Raw genomic sequence first — 22,751 nt, 5'->3', positions numbered from 1 at the left:
CTGTGCCTACCATACACAGCACAGCAGTACAGTATCCACAGTAGTAAACATAACACGATCATACGGCATAGTTATAGGAAAATATAGCAAATAATCACTAACGCCAACAGAAACATTACAGAAAATTATCAATGTAAATTCCTAAAGCCCGAATTTGCGACAAGCGGGATTTTGGGATTTCTAAATTCATTGCCTACAGTATGTGATAACCAGCTGTTTAACAAAACTAATGACGAGCTCAACCAGATGAGAATCCTATCAAACTGACAACTCATGGCGAATCTTTGGCGCAACAAAAGCCATCCTATCCAATGAACTACAACACAAAAAGAAGAAGAAGAAGAAGAAGAAAAGAAAAGGGCTGAAAGGTACTTATTAAAAAAGGGCTGAAAGGTAGGATTAAACATTAGTATAATTTGTCGAAGACAGATTTCTTTCCCTTCTGGCATAGATGGCAGCCCCTGCAATGCCATGGTTTGACATAAGAATGGCCTACTGAGGTGTTTGTCCATGTGGCGGTGGACCTTGTGGTGGATGTGCAGGCATACCAGATTGATTCCCAGACTGCAAAAGGGACTGCAACATTTTAGCTTCCGGTAGACTAATCTATGATTTGAAACCACTACACAAGCACAAACGCAAAATGGATATGGCATAAATATGTTCCTAATAAAATCTCTGTCTTCACGAGGGGTGGTAACAACAGCCTGCCTTTTGATGTAAATCTCAAGAAATTTCAAACATTTTCTAGCTTCCAAATGTGACTGTTGTCTATGCTATGCTGAGGAATCTTAGTATCATGTTTGGAGTGAATAGTGAGCTGCCCTTACAGATTTGGAGTTATTTTCGGATGTGCTGGGTATAAGATTTCTGGTGAGGCAATCACCCACAGGTGGGCCCAAGTGGTGAGGGCGACCTTGTGTGCATGAGCCCTATGTCACATGTTCGATTCCCCTTAGGATCAAACTGCGATTTAAGTGGGAGGCCACGGAGGTCAGTTGCTATGCTAATATCCCCAGGGGTTTAGATTCTGTGGGTGAGTCCTAAGGGCTCTGGTGAGGCAATCATGTTTTTGAAGAATTAGTTTGCAGATGCAAAATACAGGAGAATCTTCTGTTTGGTTTTCTTCCATCAATCATGAGTTGCTGCCTTTGGTTAAGGCGTTGCCATGCAAGGATAGAGGCGCAACTTTGGGAGAAGGCTAGCCTAATTTGGAAGATAAAGCGATGCAGGTGGAAGTCATGTCTCGGGTGACAAAGGTTAGTAAGGTTTGTGCAGATAAGCTTCTTAATAGCAGCTGGGCGGCTCTGTTGATCCATGTAGGCAACAAGAACTTCGCATTCTCAAGTGGATTAGATCATTACCAAGATGGATTAAATTGAATATTGAGGGAAGCTCATTGGGGAATCCGGGTCCTTGTTAGAAATGCAGAGGGGTGCTTTATGGCAGGTTTTTCTTCGCATTACAGTTGGGGTTCTAACACTATGGTGGAGTAGATGGCTGTGCTAGATGGATCAAAACTTTGTATCAGGTTGCATTGTCATTGTGGAAAACGTGGAATCAGATTCCCAGGTGGTAATTGGATTGATTAGTAAGCAGTTCACAAAAGCAAAAAACCTCTATCCTACCTGATAGGGATTATACCCCGGCATCATTGGCATTTGTCCGGCTTGTGGCCGGTTAAACATCCCGCCCTGAGGATACATCTGGGGCCCACTTGCATTTGATGGGGCCTGCATATTTGGCAATCCATTCTGAAAATTCCCAGCTGGTGGAGGTGCTCCGCTAGCAGGCAAAGATTTTGAGTGCATGGGGCTCATGCCCATAAAATGGCCTTGAGGCAATGGAGGAATCTGATTCATTGTACCTTGCATCCCCTAGAGTAAGAAAACAAGGTTTTAGGTACCAAAAAAAAAAAAAAAATCAAACAAGAGAATACACAAACTTGGAAACACTCCTGAAGCTGCTGTTCATGCAGATAATTCATGGCCCTATAAGTTTTGGAACATTCATGTCGATTAGTTATTGCAGTCCAATGAAAGTACAGCTTCTTCCAAGGGCTACAGGCCACATCAATTTGTAAAAATAATTTTTTTGGGTCACGCATAACAAACATGTAAGAATTCAATGCCATACCCCATGGTATCACCACCCATCAACAGAAAATAATCCACCGTAGATAAGCCTCATATCTTCTATTCTTATATAGAAATGACCATAGCAAACTTAAAGTCCTCCATTCACAAATTTGAAATTTTCAGGGGATACACCTTTTAGCGAAAAAGAAAATAAATAAAACAGAATTGCTAGAATACCATTACTTTGCAAAGGGAACAAACCATCCTGTTCATTATGGCACATGCATATCTTCAGCAGGGGAGCGAAACAAAATGCAAAAATAGAATTTCTAAAGGTCGCCCAGCTTGGGTCCTTCATGGTTTGCATTAGGACTGGAGGGGACAGGAGTCCAGTAATTATTAAGCAACACATTCACAGCAACAAACAAACTGGTTTTCTTCTGTTTTGTCCCCTCCCTCCCCTCTCCCTGAATATAATAAACACTTCTCTAGAAAGGTCAGGCTACATTGGAAGCCTAGTTTCAAAAGATTAAACAAAAAGTAAAGCTGTTCACAAAATCATACCCCTGGACCAGGCATTGGCAATTGATGTGAGGCAGGCCCTGATGAAGGCATAGACATCGATCCTGGCATTGAAGATGGGATTGATGAAGGCATACCAAGTGGGGGCATTTGGGGTGGAGGGCGAGATAAATGGGGATGCGAAAGCAAAGGTAAATGAGATGGAGGCTGAAGCTGTGCCATGTTTGGCATAGGCAATGGGGACATTTGCTGTGGGAGTGACTGGTGTTGATGGTGGTGGTGTTGTTGCGGGATCTGCTGCATGTTTTGTTGATATGCTTGCTGCTGGTTGCCAGCAAGAAGGGAGGGATGTGGACCAGGAGGGAGAGGAGGAGGCCCTAAAGACATAGAAACAGGAAGGGGCTGCTTTTGGTCTCCCTGAGCTGCATCAAGAGCTGGTATAGATAGTGGCATTGCAATCCCAACACCAGGAATGGTTCCTTCATTTCGAGTCAACCCAGGAGGAAATGGTCCTGGAGTTGTTGGCCCTTCTGGTACTGGGAAATTACCAGCCATGCGACCACCAAAAACCGGGTTTTGCTCGCCATAACCTGATATAGATGAAAATACTTTAGATGATGAAAGATACTCTCTTCAAGTTTGATTATTTCAACCTCGATCGTGAACTTTCAGAAAACTTATGCCAGTTCATTGGATAGTATAGCATACATCCTAGAAAATTGAAACACCAAATTTACTACGCTCGATATACTAAATCTGACTGCTGGAATTTTATGACCCCAATGAAAGTTGGGCAGTTTCACCTCACATCAGGAGTGAGGTGGCTTTTTCTTTTTTTGGCTCTTTTTTTTTTTTTTTTTGGGGGGGGGGGGGGGGGATACAACCTTGGGTCTGACCCATGCTAAATTTATCACGAGCAGTGTCACCCGGCCTATTTCTGCACCAGAACTTCGTCGTGTGATCATTGCTACCACTGCAGAAGAAACCATACAAGTTTAGAAATTGATTGGGACGCCATAGCTTAATAAACACCTGCAACTAATCATATATGCATCAGTGATGATATTAAAGAACAGATCAAAAACGTCCTTCTTATGTTTTCTACTGATAGAAATACAACATGAGGCATTCAATAAAGCTCCTCTTCATTTAACTTCTACCAAAACTTGCCTAATATGTGTGCTAGAATCATTGACATTGAGAACCTGCTAGTTCTACAACTTTTTTTCTTAATTTAAAGCATCACTGGAAATCACTATATCCTTTTTTTTTTTTTTGGTCGGTAATCAAGTAGTTTTATTCAAAATAATTGGCAAATCCCAAGTACACAGGGCGTATACTTGAAAAATACCTAACTAGAGTTTACAACCGAAATAAGAAAGTCATGGACATTTAGTCCATTACATACAATGGCCACCACACAAGAAAACAATGTTTTGAAGAAAAAAACTTTCAGCTCCCCCATTGTTCTATCACTATATCCTGAAAACTCATGGCCAGAAAAATAGCAGAGCACAGGCCCTAGCCAACAAGGCATTTTCTAATTTTCTATTCAAGTGAATTCTTTTGACAGTTGGTTCATTTAAAATGACATTTTAAGGAGAAAGTAACAGAGCAGTTTGGTCAAGCCCTAAAATCTTTGGTCCACTACAGTACAAAAAATTGTATTTATAGATGCAACATTGCAGCTCACAGTTATTGAGGTATGCATAAAGCCTACTGGGATGGTTTTAAAACAATAGAAAAGCTATGTGCACATCATATGCATTCTCGAGCAGGGACTGTTCTGGTCAAGCTGTTTTACTACAAACTATTTTCCTTGGTTAACCATAATTTTGTTTTCGGAAATATTGAAGGGTTCTCTAATTTTATTTATCCTCCATAGACTGAATAAAATAATTAGATGGTGTACTATATATTCACATGTATCATAGCATTCTGTTATAAATTAAGCTTAACCTCATACATTCTATATACAGTCAAAAGCTTTGAAAAATAGGAAACAAAAATATTCAAGAAGATAATTCACTGCCTAAAACAAGATGACTATAAACAAGAACTGAGTTCACCTGCAAAGAAGATATCCAATAGGATGCCATGCAAGGTCCCATACAGAATTATCATGTGCATTGGAAATTTCTACCTGGGGAGTTTCATGCCTGCAAATCAGAAATGGACATAAATATAGAAAATTATTGTGTGAAACCACTCGTTCGCACAGAAAGGTGTCAAAATAAGAGAGCCAAGCCCAACATCCTTTCTTTCTTTTTGATAAGTAAGGCCAACATCCTTTCAACATGCAACTTCAACAACCAGAGTACTCTTGTATCAGATATGATTACTAGTGTAACCTTAATTGAACTAGATTTTACAAGTTCTTCTATTCTTGTGTCAAGATAACACCAAGTAATAACCTATCAAAAAAAAGATAACACCAAGTAATTAATGGGTTTCAAAACATCTTTATATTTTCAAACTTGTGTTAACTATTACATATAAGTAATCGTAAACTCTATGTCTCCACACCCCGCCCCACCCCCCCCCCCCCCCCCCCCCCCCCAAAAAAAAAACAAAAAACAAAAAAAAAAAGCAGGAGGCCCATTGTGGGCAACTGTCAAATATACCTCATTTAATTCTCTTTCATTGGATAGATAGAATCATTTGAATCTTATGAGACCTCTACATTTCAACAATCTTACTTTAAGACCACAAACCTCAGAAAAAGACTCAATTAAGCAGAGAGGGGTGCAAACTCCTCTCTAAATTCATCTATATCCACCTCTAAATATAAGACTACAACTTAAATCTAATCTAGGTTAATATAGAAGCTTTGAGGATTGCGAGAGGACAACGGATGAGCATAAAGTAGTATTTTTTAAAACTTTGTTCTTATGGGCGGGGTTCATTGATTTTAATGGACTAAATGTCCATAATTTTCTACTTTCGGTTGTAAACCCTATTTAGGTACTTATCATGTATACTTCCTGTGTACTTGGGCTATGCCCTTTTCTCTTATGAATAGAAGTTCTTGATTACCTATCAAAAATCTAATTTAGGTTAATGAATGGATTTTTTTAATCTGTAAAATATGTTCAATACACTGCATACTTGGAAGAATATTTTTTTATCAGTACATACTAGAAGAATATTAGAGGAATAATGAATTAATGCAACCAGAAAAAAAAGGCTCTGTATCAAAAGGATTTACCCCACAAGCCAATGGAAAATGGACCCGTCGAAACTCCCACTGACAAAGTACTCCTCATGGAATGGATGCCAAGCCAAAGCTATCAATTGAAAACAATAATGCAGCATAAGTTTCATTCCCTTACAAATCCCACTAGATAGCTTTAGCTAGTTGCGCTAGTGACAATCCACCATGGTGCATCACTAGCACTACGGCTAATACAAAAGTATCATAAACCTAAATTTAGTACCACACAAATAAAAACTCAAACTTAAAGCAGAATGGTTAGCATTAGGAAAGGGCTGTCACTGACTGGTCACATCTTTCCGATGTCCACGGAAAGACTCAAGCTCCTTCATAGCCCTAATGTCATACAGCTGAAATGCAAGATAGAAGAAAATCATGATCATCCAGAGAGAGACGCATATAGAAAGGAAAAGTAAGAAGGAAAGAAAGATAGCTACACTGAAAAAATAGGCCCTACCAACTTAATTAACAATTTTAAAGGAGAAACATATCACTCACCTTGATGATTTGATCCTTCGAAGCAGTTAGCACCCAGTTGCCATTTTGGTTCCATTTAACGCAGAGAACCATGTTTTTGTGGCCATGGCTGCAAATAAGACCTATGAGTCCTCAAAAGAATTCAACTAACAAGCTAGACTTCAGGTTTAACTATGAGGGTATTGTACTAACAACGAACAAAGCTCTCTTCCTGTTTTGGCGTCCCAAAGTTTCACAAGGTTGTCTTTCCCCCCTATACAACAAACAATCAAGCAGATATAAGTATTGCAACAACAAATTGCAAGAAAATTAAAAAAAAACACACACACACACACAAAAGAACTATAGTATACACCTGAAACTAAAAGAGACTTTGTAGGGTGCCAGTCAACACTCTTCACATCCCAACCATGGCCTGCCTGAGTTCAAACCCACATAGAAAACTCCTAGGTTAATTCATACACATATAACAGACACAGAAAGCATAGAAAGAGATTTCCTTCAGACTGTAAAGTCCTGAGCAGAAGCAATTTTACATGCAATCATGAGTAAATGTATCACATTGTTAATCTAAGACTTGGAGGACAAGTTTGCTAGAAGAATAAGCAAACTAGTAATTACATGCATGAGTCCCTATATACTAACAAAATAACTTTTAAAAAACGAGATATTTTAAGGGTGTGAAAAAAAGTGTGGTTAGAATATTAAAAAATAAGGACAAATAAATCACATTAATTAGGAAAAAATAAAAAAAATTCCAATAGATATTTTGTCACTACCAGAAATATTCACAACTATGATACAAGTAAGTGAGTTAAGTTGCTTTGTGTCAAGTAAGAATTCCCAAGGTGCTAAAAAAAGGTGGAACTGAAGCAACCAACCAGCAATTCCAATGTAGGGTTTACCCCGCCCCCAAAAAAAAAAAGTTCTTTTTTTTTATAGGTAATAGAAAGCTTTATTAAGATAAAGATGGGCATAGCCCAGGTACACTGGAGGTATACATGAGCATACACCTATTTAGGAACTAGAGACAGAAGCAAGAAAAACATGGAAGCTTAGGCCATTAAAGTTTAAAGCCATGGCCCACAGAAATAAAGTCTTCCATAAGAAACTCCGAAACTCTTCCGAGGAACGTTCATGATCCTCGAAAAGTCTCTCATTTCTTTCATTCCAAATACACCAAAAAATACAAATTGGAGTCATCCTCCACAAAGATGCAATTTGCGGAGTCCCGGATATTCCTCGCCAGCTTGCTAAAAGCTCCACCACCCGACCTGGCATTACTCATGCTATTCCCATTCTATTGAAGAAGTAGTTCCATATCTCACTTGCGAACTTACAGTGTAGGAGTATGTGGTCCACTGTCTCTCCGTTGTTTCTACACAAACAGCACCAGTCCACAATAATAAGGCCACGTCTTCTAAAATTGTCAGTGGTCAAGATCTTCCCTAGTGCTGCAGTCCAAACAAAGAATGCAGCCTTAGTTGGTGCTTTGCTTCTCCAAATATTCTTCCACGAAAACTTAGGCCTTTGTTGCATGGTATTGACTTCGTAGAAGGAACGTACTGAGAATTTCCCCTTTCTATTCGGCCTCCAAACCATCACATCTTCAGTTGTGGCAGCAATGGGCAAGCTGTACAGTAAATTCATAAACTCCAGCAAGTCATTTACTTCCCAATCATTTGCATCCCTGGTAAGACTAATATTCCACTCCTGTGTGTCTTGAAAGATCACCCTCAAGTCAGCCACCACAGCTGCTTTTTCCCGTGCAATAGCAAAGATTGTGGGATAGGCATCTTTTAGAACCAGATCACCCACCCACATATCCATCCAAAAACTGATCCTACTACCATCCCCCAAACATAACCGGGTATTGCAAGAAAAGGAATCCCACCCCTTCCTTATATATTTCCAAAGCCCCACACCATAAGTCCCCCTTCCCTCTTTAGAACACCAACCCCACATTCACTACCATACTTTATGTCAATCACTCCTTTCCATAATGCTTCCCTCTTACAATTATACCGCCACAACCATTTACCCAACAATGCCATATTAAAGGCCCTTACATCCCTAATCCCCAGCCCACCATCTCTCAACGGAGTACAAATCTTATCCCATCCCACCAAATAATACTTGAACTCTTCTACTATCCCACCCCATAGGAAATCTCGCTGAAGTTTCTCCAATCTCTGTGCAATGCTAACAGGGAGTGGGAATAAGGATAAAAAGTATGTAGGAAGGTTAGATAACGTACTTTTAATCAAGGTTATTCGTCCCCCTTTTGATAAGTATACCTTTTTCCACCCAGCCAGTCTATGTTCGAATTTTTCCAGCACCCCTTCCCAAATAGATTTTGCTTTGAAAGAAGCCCCCAGCGGAAGGCCCAGATATTTCAAAGGCAAGGAAGAGACCACACAACCCAAGATGTTAGCTAGCCCCCTGATATTATTTACTTCTCCCACTGCAACCATCTCCGTTTTAGCAAGATTGATCTTCAACCCGGACACGGCTTCAAAGCATAGCAAAATAGCCTTTAGGGATTCTATATGACCTGCCTCTACCTCACAAAATAATAAGGTATCATCTGCAAACAAGAGATGAGAAATAATGATGGAACCATGATTACCCCCCACATTAAAACCTGAGAAAAAACCACCCCTTACTGCAGCTGACACCATTCTACTTAGTGCCTCCATAATCAGAACAAATAAGAGAGGGGATAATGGATCTCCTTGCCGTAACCCCCCGCGAGCTATTAAAGAATCCCACTAGATCCCCGTTAACCAAGACCGAGAAACGCACCGTTGATACACAGTGTCTTATCCACTGCCTCCATCTTGCCACAAACCCACTTCTATCCAACATATACACCAAGAAATCCCAATTCACATGGTCGTACGCCTTCTCCATATCAAGTTCACACAAAATACCTGGGATTCCGGACTTGATTCTGCTGTCCAAACACTCATTTGCTATAAGAACCGAATCTAAAATTTGCCTCCCCTTCACAAAGGCATTTTGAGATTTAGAAATGATCTTTTCCATTACCGTACTCAACCTATTGGCAAGAACCTTTGAAAGTATCTTGTACACGCTGCCCACAAGACTTATTGGTCTGAAGTCCGAAACCTCCATAGCCCCTGCCTTCTTAGGGACTAAAGCAATAAAAGTAGCGTTTAAGCTTTTTTCAAATTTTCCATGCGTAAAGAATTCCTGAAAAACCAGCATTACCTCTTCTCTCACCACCTCCCAACAGGATTGGAAAAAAGCCAAAGTAAAACCATCCGGTCCTGGTGCTTTATCCTTATTCATTTTCTTAATAACTTGGTGTACTTCTTCCTCTTCAAACGGTCTCTCCAACCAATCTCTGCTAGTTTGATCTATGGTCTCAAAAGCTAATCCATCTAGGGTCGGCCGCCATTCATGCGGTTCCGTTAGCAAATGTTGAAAATGACCAACCACATGTTCCTTTATCACCTCTTGATCTGAAAAATTTTCACCATTAATGTTCATGGACTCAACGGCATTGAATCTCCTATGCGCATTAGCCATCCTGTGAAAAAATTGTGTACACTTATCCCCCTCTCTTAGCCACAAGACCCTTGACTTTTGCCTCCACGATATTTCCTCCATTAGAATCAATCTTTCTAATTCAGCACTGACTTGAACTTTACGGTTATTCTCCTCCCCTACTCCCTCCAAGGTTTGTAACTCTTGAAACAAATTCTTTTTCTGAGCGGTTACATCACCAAAAACCTGTTCATTCCATATCTTCAAGTCCTTCTTCAATGCTTTCAGCTTATCCGCCAACACCTTACTCGGATTACCTTCGAAGGAGTATGAACTCCACCATTGCCTAATCAAGTCCACAAACCCCTCAACTTTTAGCCACATATTTTCAAACTTAAAAGGCCTTCTCCCCCTTTGTATACCACCACCATCTAGCATTATGGGAAAATGATCCGAACATAGTCTCGGGAATCTTTTCTGACTTAAGCCGGGATAATGTGATTCCCACGAAGGTGAAATAATAAATCTGTCCAACCTTGACCACACATGGTTGTTGGACCAAGTAAATTCCCCACCCATTAACGGTATATCCATAAGTCCCATCTCGGAGATGAAATCTGAAAAATCCACCATGGCTTGATTTTGACGACCCCCTCCTGCTCTCTCACTAGAGAATCTTGTCACATTAAAATCCCCTCCGATACACCATGGAGCTTCCCACCATGAGCATAACCCAGCTAACTCCTCCCAAAGCAGCCGCCTTTCGCTATCTATATTAGGACCATAAACCCCAGCAAAGGCCCACAAAAAACCATCATCTATATTTTTAAAGAGACATCCCACCGAGTGTTCTCCCACGTACTCTTCCATGATCTCCACCACCCTCTTATCCCACATAACCAGGATCCCCCCGGAAGCCCCGTTCGACGGTAAGAAAATCCAGCCTACATACATACAGCTGGACAAACTTCTAATAATATTTCTATCAATCTGCTTCAACTTAGTTTCCTGTAGACAAATAATATCCCCCTTCCATTGCCTTAATAAAGATCTTACCCGGAGACGTTTATTAATCTCGTTAAGACCCCTAACATTCCAGCTAATTATTTTGGGCTTCATTTAACAACTGATCCGACCCTCCCTTTGTTTCTACCACGACTTGCACTCCCCTCCTTACCATCATAGTTGATGGACCAGGTCAATCTCCTCAACTCCCTTTCTCTTTTAGTCCCAGCCCCATGCTGGCCTGCCTCAATGGCTATAATCAGGGCTTTAAACTGTTCTTCATAACCCGCGCAAGAGATTCCCAAACAATTCTGAAGGTCCTCTATTTTTTTCAAAATCCAATCTGATGATCTAGTAGGAGTTACCACACTGATAGGGGTTGGGTCTGCCTCAACATCTTCCTCCCCCTCTAAAACACTGTCACACGGCTCAAACAGTACCAGATTTCCCTCTCCCTCTATTAACTCTTGATCTGCCGTGACCTCCTTAGTCACCATAGCTAAGGAATTCATTTCAACTACCTTCGGTACCTCTCCCATCTTACACACATCTTTCCAAGAACTGAAATTAGCCTGCATTAATTTGGGTGACAATGAAAAAACCATTCCTTCCCCTTGCTGTTCACGTACCCTCAGAGACAGCTTATCACCCTCTATGATTTCCCCTTCTTCTATGCACAAGCTTTCACCTGAAGCTTCACAGGCCTCCATCGATCTCTTCTGTACTTGTTCAGACTCAGAAAACAGAAACGTCTGTGGTACATGAGACTCCCTGACTTTACCGAGAGAAGGCTCCCTCTCCGTCTCCTCCTCCGGCGGCAGCCTCAACGTCGAACCACCGCCAGACGACTCGCCACCCTCCATCGGCCCATTCTGTCCGAGACCCAAACCAAGACTCGGGTCCCCTGGGTGAGTATCGGGTCCCTTCAGAGAACCCAGAGCCGAAACATTTCGGCCTCCAGTGGGTACCCATATTTTCCGTGGGCTTTTGGCCGGCCCCTTACCCTTCTGAAGCCCACCTAACACTCCCTCATCCCCCCTTAAACCCATGTCTTCAGTATTCTTCTCAAAGCCCACCTGCATGGGCCTTACCTCTACCTGGCCCAGACCCACATTTCCCCCCCCTTCAACGCTGCGTTTCAGAAAAGCCAAGGACTCCTTCAAATAACCCACTTGCTTCTCCATATCAGCCAAAGCACGAACCGCATATTCCATATTCATCCCCGACATCCCCCTGCCATCCCCTACACGAGTGTGACTTTTCACCAGAGAGGAAATCTCAACTACTCCCTCTGCATATTTTGGCGCTCAAGACACGGCTTCACTGTACGAAAGGGGATGGTTTCCCTGCAACGATGAACGAAGACGCCATGGGCAGCTACCCCTGTTTTGCACTCCCGGAACAGAGTATGAAGCTATGAGTTCCTGCAGCAACTCATCAAGATTCCTCCATCCCACCCCCTTCCCTCCTTTTGGTATCATTAACACACCACGACGTTTCCCATGGCCAAACTCTGATAAGGAGAAGAAACTCCCATAAGAATTGCGCTGTCTCTGCATTACCAGAACTTGAGGCCCACTTCTACGTGACTTAATGAACTCTGATGACCCCCGGTGTGCTATCCCCTCCTTAACCATTGCAGCCAACCACCCCAAGGATCCATGGTCGAGAGAAATATGATTTACAGCTCTACAACTGCTCTCTGTACATCTCCACCACCTCTCGCTAACCTTCTCAAACTCAAAACATTTCTGGTCAATAACAATGTTCCTAATCCACCCCATCTCAACACAACTAACTCTAGATTATAACACTCACAAAGACTCCAAGACTAAACTAAGCATCTCTAAAACAACCACCATCGAAATGGATCTGTATTTTCTCAGGTGTACGGAGAGAAAAAAGTTTGGAGAGAGAAAAGTTTGGCATGATGAAGTTTGGCTTAAAAAAAAAAAAAAAAAAAGAAGAAGAAGTTCTAAAGAAGGAAGAACAAGCATTCTAATCAAGTTCTAGTTATTTGAAATATAGAATATAATTGCACAAAGAACTACAAGTCTACATATTAAGAAATTTCCAAAAGGCCATAAGAGAGCCTTTGATGCACTGTATTTGTTTAAATGCACGGAAAACATTCTTGTTGACGTGCCATCGCAGAACTCCAGCAGGAGATGACATCCAACATAATAGCACATCTTGGAATCACTAATTTGTTCTGGGAGTAAAAAATCCACCCAAACTAAGGGAAACAATCTTATTCTCATCCTGCTAAGTATTCGAAGCACATTACCAGACAACGAGCGCTCTTCTTGGCATCGTGCGAAGTCCCAAACTTTAACGGTAGTATCATCTGAGCAGGAGCAAAACTTCAGGTCTGTCCTACAGAAGCTGTTCAAATAGTCACTAATTATATGCCTCTTGGAGAATACTCATCTAGATATAGAGTAAATACCTCAAGTCCCTGACTGATTCTTTATGAGCAGATTTATTGGCCTTGACATTATTCATGTTGTTCTGCCAATACCTACAAGTTCCCCCCAATGTGGCAAATACATTTGTAATTAACATGAGTTTTTGTTACCATTCAACAAAACTCATAAGATTTAAATATAAGTTATGGGGCTGAACAGCACTGCAAATTCTATTAAGAAACATATTTACTTTATTGAGCCCCCATCATCACCAGAAACCATCCAGTTGTCATTGTGACTCCATACCATAGATCTGATTGCTTGATCATGGGCCTACACAGTTGGAATATCTCAAAACCATCAGTCTGGCTTCTATTGAGAGAGAGTGAACATGTAACTAAATAAAATTATGTTCTTACATACTTGAAGAATCATCTCGAAATTAAAGGACTGTCCATTCCAAAGAGTGAATTCCCCACTTTGAGAGCCCGTGATTAATCGTCTCCCTGTAGGAGTCCACTTTGAAAGATGAAAAAAAAAAAACAAAACACACACACAGGTTAGATAGATGATAATAACTCCATCAGCAGCAATCCAATTGGACAAGAAAAAGGAAAGGCATCTGTTTTCAAGTCCTTATTTAACCACAAAACACAGAGCAGTTCACTAAGCCTTGGGCAGATTTCTTTCTTCTTTTTTTGGAAAAAACAAAGTCCAGATCCAGTTCACTAAGCCAGATGGCAGTTCTTAAAGTCATCTCTCCACTTGACCAACATTCACCAAGGAAAAAAAGAAGTAGGCCCAAAATCCATCAGGAGTGCAGGCTCCTGTCAATTACTTCGCTAAACCAAACATAATGTTGTGTAACTTCTAACCCCAAGGAGTTGGCCCAAGTGGTGAAAGCCTTGGTCTTGGGGTCTCACTCCTTTCAAGGTCCAAGGTTCAACACCTCGTGAGTGCAAACAATCATTTGGAGCCACACCCACTGGTAAAAAGCCAACGATTTAACCAATTATGTGTAGGAAAACTTCCGAGGGTGTGGTGCACGGGACCGGGGTTTACTCTGCAGGGGTGGGTCCGAAAGGCTTTGCCTTGGAGAGGTTCCCGACATTAAAAAACAAAAACAAAAAAAGTTGTGTAACTTCTACAAATAAGTATAGAAGAATCATCCATAAAACCATACCTCAAATGTCTAATGAAATGGTTAAGATGTCAGCATCAACTCTTTTTTTATTAGCACTGGGTGTTAAGGAACAGCATCCCGATTAATCCTAGGGTGCACGGGTCCTCAGCAGGGAGTTTCGCACAACTACACCTAATTGAAGGGGAAAATCCCCCAATCTGATGGCTCATAGATATTGTTTGCACCCAAGAGGATTTGAACCTTAGGCCCCGTTTGGTTACACAGATGAGATGAGATGTTTTAAATAGTAATGAATAAAATTTTGTTATAATATAATTTTATAATATTAATTTTGTATTGGGATTTGAAAAAGTAAATTTTTTTATTATATTTTGTATGAGGATTTGAAAAAGTTGTAATGATGAGTTGAGATGAGATGAGATGAGTTTTTTGGTTTTGTGTAACCAATCCGGGCTTTAGACCTGAGGGGAGCATACACCCAAGCCCAAACCCTTTACCACTTGAGCCAACCCCTAGGGGGTTAATTCTCAGCATTAACTAAGAATAAGCGTGCATTGGATAATCGGCAGTCTCATTCATAATAATTCCATGCTAATCAGAAAAGATTTGAGGATGAAATTATGGAATTGTCACTTTTTCTTCATCCCTACAGCAGTGTCTCCAATTGTATACTTCCGGAATAATTGCCCATTTGCGCTTTAAATAAAATTTACCTTGTAAAACAAAAAATTTCGCATTTTCCATAAACCAATAAATCAATATAATGGAGCAGTACACAACAGGAGGTTTCATTGGAAATCATATAACATGTATTTCTGACTTCAAGTCTGCCAACAGACAATAAACAAAGATAGGAGAATAAAGGTAAAACCACATTAACAAGAAACACAGAGTTAAGACAATTTTTTTGGTAACTAGTAAAGACAAAAATTCTCAAGTAAAATATATAATTTCAGGGAAATTGGTTTCAGTCTAGCTTACCAAAACCCGATTAATTGAACAACGGTTTTTGTTCAAAGATGTATGTACAAATTTTCCAGTAAAGCTTGTAGACGGATTATCTGAATAGGCAATTGTAGGCAACATCTGCAACAAGGATTAACATAACATTATAAATACAAGGTATAAAACAAGTTCAAAATTATGCACCATCATGCTTCCAGCCAACCACATTTTTCCACATTACAAGAAAATATAATAAACGACAACAACTGACTGACATCAATTGCTGCTGCTGGGGTAGGTTGCAATGATGTCCTATCCCTTGAATCTCGCTGCCACATACGAATCTGCAGAGTAGTTGATAGGGAAACAAAGTTACTCAAAACCCAATACCAAATCATAAAATAACAAGACACTTGATGCCAACATCCCTTGACTGAAATCCCAAAAGCGTCTCAAAAGAAAGAAATAATGGTTATATGAAGTTATAAAAATGTACCAAAATGTGAGATATAAATCATACAAGTCAGGTAAAAACATCCGTATAAGGGATGTAATAGGACCACTTGTATCATAGGATCTCAGCCAAAATCATGACATATTTTGGTCAAAATTCTTTTGTGATAACAACTGATGCCCAACCACGTAAGACAGAGTCCATTAATGATAAGAGTGACAAAAAGGAGTTTATAAAAAATAAAAATAAAACCCACCCAAAAACAAGCAGATGATTATCCATGAAAAAATTTACCTGCATGTACCGCACTACAGTGCTTGTATAATCAACTGCCCTCCTTTGGGTAAGCTTCCTCATTCTCTTTGCGGCAAAACTATCACCATGAGCTGCAACAAGCATATATTACTCATTACAAAGGGAAACATTAGAAATAATCATTCTCTCAAGAACATCCACTATATATCATTGGATATTTAATCCATCCAACAGCACAACTGGAAAGGCTTTAACTAATTTCTATGAGGTCTTATAGCTTTCGCTCGAAAAGCTTTTGTCAGTAACAATTAAGGCCAGCGAGCTGAGTCTCAATGCCCTCCAAACTTTAAATTTAAGAGATTAATCTACCGAACCATTCAGAGTTGACCTTAAAAAAATTCACATGGTTATCATACGTTTAAGATTACTAATAAACACGGACAAAAATCATAATAAAGTGTACAATGCACAAATGCCCCGAAACCATTGGGTGAGTAACGTGAGTTACAATCTCCCCTACCATTAAAGTTTCTCCAATCTCCGTCATAGTTAACTGTAGAATTCACATGTTTATTCCAGATTTCAGAGTATAAAACACAACAACAACATCTAATAACAATAATGCTATGATCAATAGTTACCGTCGTAAGGAGGGGGAGGGTTAGGGGCCGAGGGGTGGTGATAATCTGGGGTGAGAGTACTGGAAGATGCAGAGGGCTGCCTCATCATATGCAGCGGAGGAGGCGGTGGGCCCCGGTGAAAGTCGCCACCTTGATGCTGCTGTTGATTATACTGCTGTTGCTGTTGTTGCTGCTGGTGAGGATCACCACCGTACATCATCTTTCCGACGAATAAAAACCGTAAAACTAAGAGAGAGAGGGAGCGCGAGAGAGAGAGAGATGAAGAAACCGTAGCCCTTGGGCTGAGCAGAGTTGGACAAAACCCCTAAACCCCCAAATCCAGTACTCGTTGCTAAGTGCACGTGGCTTTAGAAAAAGCCAACCGGACCCAAATTTTCCACTAATTGACGACGCCGTTAAGTTATTAATCACCGTCGATTCCCCGGTAACCTCGATTCACCACCAAAAAAGAAAAAAAAATGAATTACAATTTACAGCCTCGAAAAATACGAAGGATTTATGATAGTTTTATTTATTTTCACATAAATAAATAAATATATTTATATTAAAATAATATTATTACATTATATGCATTTCGGAATTATTTAATAATTCATTTTTATTTTCTCAAATATTTGAGTAAGTCAAGTTTCTCACCAAGTAAAATTTCACATGTTTCTTTTAACCAATAATGAATTATAGATGGGGAATTAAAAAGAAAATCAAGCTTATGATTTCAACGTTCCACTTCCGTTAGAACTTCTGGTGGCCCTGAAAGCTGTGGAGCCCCGGCGCCCCGGTATCGACAAAGACAAATACTTTACAAAGAGCAGCAACCAAACACGCCGCAGTTTCAGAGGGCTCTGGATCGAGGAAAAACTTCCAACCGTGTGGTTGATCTAACTCCTCTATCCACTCTCACTCTACCTCACCTACCTTCGCCCAACGCCGCGGCTCAACCACGCCATTAAGGTACCATCAATAAGACCCACCCTTTTTCACTATTCATTCATCAATCTATTTATTTGCTGCGTTGTTTTGTGACGTTTTTGGTGATTGGAAGAACCCATATTCGCAAAGATTTGGTAATATTAGCACTTTTGGAATCAAGGAAGAGTAATAGAAGGATGAAATTTGAAACTTTTGGGTATCGATTTTCGGTATTCTTTTCTTTGATAATTAATAAGAAACTTTATTCCCAAGAATAGCAAAGCCTAAGTACACGGAATGTATACAGAGGAAATACCTACATCTCTCTAAAAATAAAAGAAAAGCTAATACAAATTCAGGAAGTTAACATCATCGATTGCACGAGTTTTAACCCACAAACACAAAGTACTGAAGAAAAAATCTCTAAATTCTCCCGTCGAACATTCTCTGTCTTCAAAGCATCTCCCATTCCTTTCGAGCCAGAGGCACCACATCAGACATGAAGTAATCATCTTCCATATATCAGCAGCATTCTTTCTTCCCTTTAATACATACCAACCTGCTAGTAGATCCACCACATCCTTTGGCATCACCCACAGTAAACATGTCCGATTAAAAACCCCATTCCACAAATACATGACCACTTCACAGTGAGAAAAATATGATTAACAGATTCTCCATCCTTCTTGCACATGACACACCAATCAGCCATGTACATACCTCTTCTCCTAAGATTATCAGTTGTCAAAACTTTGCCAAGAGATACCACCCTACTGAAAAAAAGCCACCTTGGTAGGTACCTTCAGTCTCTAAATATTTTTTCAAGGAAACTCACAGCTCTTGTGATAGGTTAAAATTCTATAAAAAGAAGAAACGCAGAACTTGTATTACTCTAGAAAATGAAAAAGAATTGTATTTCTGCTCTATTTTCCACTTGATCGCTGTATTGGATTTAATAATGAAGGCCTTGGTTTCCAGTGTTTCTAAGCTCAGTTTTTGTTTAGCAAAGCCCAGTTGTTTTCTCTTCACTATTGACATGTCCTCCATTCTGTAGCGAGTTAAGAACAAGAACAAGAAGAACCCAGTTCATTTGTCACGAGCATTTTACAAGCACACAAATACTCGTTCATTGCTAGTGATCCTTTGTAATCAAAGCGTTTTCCCAACTGGTCATTTCTGATCCTTTGGAACAACTCGAAGAATTTAGAAATGTCTTTAGGAGACCACAATGACTCTAGATATTATCCAATTTCTACGGTCTGATGGTTGAATAATTTAGATGTTCTTCGTGTTGCTTTGTCTTTGGTTTTTCTAGTTGCATAGCATCGACAATACTCAAGTTCTCTAGATAACCACTAAGTTGAGCTTTTCTGTTTCTAACTCCCTGATGGTTATTGCCCTTGAAGATATTTATTTCGCATCTAATAAAGGGATTTAATTTTACTTGTACATAGAAATTTTTAGAAAATTTTTTCTCATAATGTGAAATGTTTATGGTCAATTAAAATTTCTCACATGATATATTGATGTCTTCTATTTTCCTTGATAAGAAACATCCTCCATTATTTTTCTCTCATGAAAATGAGACTGAATCTGCCCCACCACTCACATCCTTTCCATGTAAGTTTGTCCCAACATTCTCATGAAAGTGGTATATAATTGTAGAAGCTGAGAAGAGAGGATCTTTGACATCAATGGCAGCATCAGCAGAAACCCTCGACAGTGCAAAATGTAGTTTAAATGGAGACTGGACAGTTGTTTTACCCCGTCGTGGCAGACAGAGAAAACAGTTGCCAACAATTAGATCTCTGGAGCAACAACAACCGTGGGTTCCAACTGATCTTGAAAATGATCCTATCAGAACATCTAAATTAATACAGAAGATGCAGATCTGCATGAAGAAAATCGAGAGCTCTTCATTCTACCGTGCTCTACTGGATCAAATTCAAACTCCAGAAATCTTGATTTGTTTACATAGGGTCTTAGGCTCCGAGTCAAAGATGCCAATGGTGATTTATGGTATAGGCAGCATCGAATCATTTGAACCCTCTCGATTGCAGCTTAGCCTTGCTGTCTTGATGAAGAGGAAGTTCAGTTGGATTGGAGATATTGAGGTTTTTGATCCTATTCTTTCTGCAACTGAATCTCGGGTATTGGAAGCTCTAGGTTGTTCTGTTCTCTCAGTAAATGAGCAAGGACATCGATGTGCTCTAAAGCCAACAATATTTTTTATGCCACATTGTGAGGCAGAGTTGTATGACAATTTATTGCGTGCAAATTGGGGAGTGGAGTTGTTGAATCGTGTAGTCTTGTTTGGAAATAGCTTCGAGACATATGAGCAGCATATCTCAGAATTTAAGAACTCGGATATTGTTGGTTCGGCAAAGCGAATCTTGTCTATTCGCCCATTTACAAAGGAATTCAGGATTAATACAGTTTCAGATTATTATTTTAGTGCTTTCCATGATTCAAGTTGGCATTTTTTTGGCCCTGTTCCTGAGACAGAGCTGCAGCATGTCAAATTTTGATGAAAAATATCAAATTGATTTCAGTAATTGGATGATGTTTGAAACATATTTTATTGTCTTCCAAATTTCTTTTGGGAGGAAGATTATTATTGTCATTTGCATGTAGAGTGGGTTGTATGTTTTGAGTTGCTTGGTGTGAGGACCTAAATATCAAGATTTTAAGTCTGAATAGCATAAATCTCCTGATTCTAAAAGCTTCTATTACCATTATGCAATGTCATTGATGTCATCTTTCTTCACAATTGAAGTGCACATTTTATTATAGATGTTAATTTGCTGTAGACCTGGATGATGATGTCGGGTGTGACAAAGTGAGGCCATGCACGGGCTCAACTCTTGAAAACAATCAAGACAAAGAAGTGATGTCTTCGCAGGAGATGTACTAGATGCTCAAGAGCTCTATTTATTTGCAAATCCCTGGATCTAGCCGAGAATAAATTTGCTTTGATTTCCAGGACTTTTACACATACAAATCAAACATGGAAATTGAGATATTATGGCCAGCAGCATAAGATCGTATGAATGCAAGTTCGATTGGAGATAATTAATCCTATTTTTCTTGTAACGTGTGATCTCGGGCTCTAAAAGCTCTTGTTTATTGTGGCTTTATTCATAAACAAGCAAAGTTTAAGAACTTGGATGATGCGGGTTTCGCAAGCCACGTCTGGGATGCAACGATCTACGAAATAACATTCGGAAACACAAAATTAATTGGGCATCAAATAAACCCATACTCCTCGTCACAATACATCACCCGACAAAACATTTGCAAACCCTATCAGTAAATAGTACTACCAAAATATTTACAATCCCATGTTGGAGATACCTTTTTCCCCGCTATGAAAAATACATTCAGAAAACGCACCCTAAAACCATTTTTGCACTTTGAAATAACGTAGACGGAGGGATTTGAACATATCAATTCCCCCAAGCGATGATGACAAAATTTCTTCCTCCAAAATAGACTCTTGGGAATCTAAAAGCTTATCAAACTGATATCATTGATTCTTCAGCATTGCATGAGTTATTTACGAACAAGAACAATTGGCATCTAAATTTACCAACTCTAGGAACAGCAATCCGAACAACGAACCAAGCCGTTCTCATTGCACTCCAGACACCTCTTGACCTTATCTTCGTCCTCATCAAACACCTTTCGACTTCCATTGCAATTTGAGCACGGCACGAACCTTACGTCCCCACAGCTCTCGCAGACGAACTCGGGTTTCTGAACTGGAAAACCTTGGAGAATTCTCGTCAATTCGCCGACTTCGAAGAGATGCTTGATCACCTCAGCGCCTCCCAAGTGCTTTCCTCTCACAAACACCTGTGGTAGAGTTACATTCTTCTGTCCCAATACACTCTGCATCTCTTTCAGATATGCTGAGTCCATGGACACGTCCCGCTCATCGACCCAAACCCGAAACCCCTGAAATATCATCCTCACAGCATAGCAGTCCTCATAGGTTCTACGAACACCGCGTAAGCTCGTGAAGAAAACTACGATTTTGTCCTCCGTACCCAGCAACCGAATCGAAAGGCTACGAGGAACCGAAATGATCGATTTTGTTGCGGGTTTGAGTTTGCTGGGCAGCAATTCGGAATTCGATTGCGATACGGACTCCTTGGTGTTTCTTGAAGACTCGAAGAAACTACGGAGCTGCTTGACCTTACCTTTGATGGAACTACCGGCAGAGCGGACAGATTCGAAGGAATTGTAGAATCTGAGGAAGGAACCGGAGCCAGTTCGGTCCAAAGCAGCTTGGAGATACGGTTTCTTCGGGGGAACAATAGAGGACTGGTGGTGCAAGGTAAGCGAGTGATTGAAGAAGGAGGAGAACTTCGACTTGGAATTGCCGGAGATTTCCTGGTTTTCGGATTCTGCCATTGAGAAATGCAACAAATTTAACAAAAAATTTTAAATTAAAAACTCGGGGCTTTATTTTTGGAGGAGCTCTGTCTAGCGTTGGGGGATTTGAGAGACGATGGAGATTTGGGAAAGAAGAAAGGCAGCTCAAAGATAGGTCCTGAGAAGCAGAGAAATGGGGCTTCTTGGTAACAAACTTGGCAACGAAAAAGAAGAAGAACACGGTCTTCACTTCAACGTTCAAACAATGATCGGGAAATGAAGGAACGATCGCGATAATCAAATGGAATCAGCGGAGAGATTGATTGAGGAGTTTGTGTTTTCGGTTTGTAGAAGAAGAGGTGAGGAGCTGCTTCTCTGGGCGGCCGAAGAGACGTAGCCACAAAGCAAGAATTTGTGTGCATATATACGTCTGTGTTCGTTTCAGAGAGAAAAATGTTCAAAGACAACTCTTAATTATTTAATTTAGTGTGGGTATGCTGAGGTCAGCCTCATTCGTTTTTTTAATGAGAATTGTCAACTCACTTATTTTATTCTACATCTGTTTAATCCAAGCCTTGAAGATAAAATATAAGTTAAATAATATCATTTTTTTTATTAAATAAAAAATCTCCATCCGAGTCATTTATAATTAGATCATTAGTGCCATAATATTCACATGAAAACTATGTTATTAACAAGAATCTAACGAAGGAATCAATTATAATTAAGAGAAAACGCAATGAATAATATACAAAAATATTGAAAACCTGAGAGGAATTGTATTGTGAAAATTCAAAGATTGATCTTAT

The 22,751-nt window shown here is 40.0% G+C and overlaps 3 protein-coding genes across 4 annotated transcripts; 1 reads left to right on the top strand and 2 right to left on the bottom strand.

The window, feature by feature from the left end:
* Positions 1-71: 71 nt before the first annotated feature.
* LOC122292020 (flowering time control protein FY-like) lies at positions 72-17,103 on the bottom strand. Its single transcript, XM_043100176.1, has 18 exons — positions 16,657-17,103; positions 16,055-16,146; positions 15,582-15,650; positions 15,343-15,447; positions 13,641-13,736; positions 13,468-13,550; positions 13,259-13,330; positions 13,097-13,194; positions 6,647-6,706; positions 6,484-6,544; positions 6,313-6,400; positions 6,101-6,164; positions 5,809-5,887; positions 4,670-4,759; positions 3,485-3,573; positions 2,643-3,190; positions 1,629-1,877; positions 72-564 (listed from the first exon to the last, which is right to left on the bottom strand). Exons 1-18 carry the CDS (start codon positions 16,853-16,855, stop codon positions 493-495), a joined length of 2,214 nt encoding a protein of 737 aa, XP_042956110.1. The 5' UTR covers positions 16,856-17,103; the 3' UTR covers positions 72-492.
* Positions 17,104-17,338: 235 nt separating this feature from the next.
* LOC122292021 (protein SENSITIVITY TO RED LIGHT REDUCED 1-like) lies at positions 17,339-20,287 on the top strand. 2 transcript variants are annotated; one of them, XM_043100178.1, is made up of 2 exons: positions 17,339-17,607; positions 19,201-20,287. In XM_043100178.1, exon 2 carries the CDS (start codon positions 19,260-19,262, stop codon positions 20,091-20,093), a length of 834 nt encoding a protein of 277 aa, XP_042956112.1. In that variant the 5' UTR covers positions 17,339-17,607; positions 19,201-19,259; the 3' UTR covers positions 20,094-20,287. The 2 variants fall into 2 exon arrangements, with proteins under 2 accessions (XP_042956112.1, XP_042956111.1); XM_043100177.1 differs by having other exon boundaries at positions 17,345-17,607; positions 19,231-20,287.
* Positions 20,288-20,780: 493 nt separating this feature from the next.
* LOC122292022 (uncharacterized protein At5g39865-like) lies at positions 20,781-22,418 on the bottom strand. The gene has a single exon (XM_043100179.1). The coding sequence runs from the start codon at positions 21,979-21,981 to the stop codon at positions 21,160-21,162; it is 822 nt and encodes a 273-aa protein (XP_042956113.1). The 5' UTR covers positions 21,982-22,418; the 3' UTR covers positions 20,781-21,159.
* Positions 22,419-22,751: the final 333 nt, after the last annotated feature.

The sequence above is a fragment of the Carya illinoinensis genome, chromosome 13, assembly GCF_018687715.1.
Source record: "Carya illinoinensis cultivar Pawnee chromosome 13, C.illinoinensisPawnee_v1, whole genome shotgun sequence".
Classification (NCBI taxonomy): Eukaryota; Viridiplantae; Streptophyta; class Magnoliopsida; order Fagales; family Juglandaceae; genus Carya; species Carya illinoinensis.
This window is presented reverse-complemented; position numbering and strand designations above follow the sequence as displayed.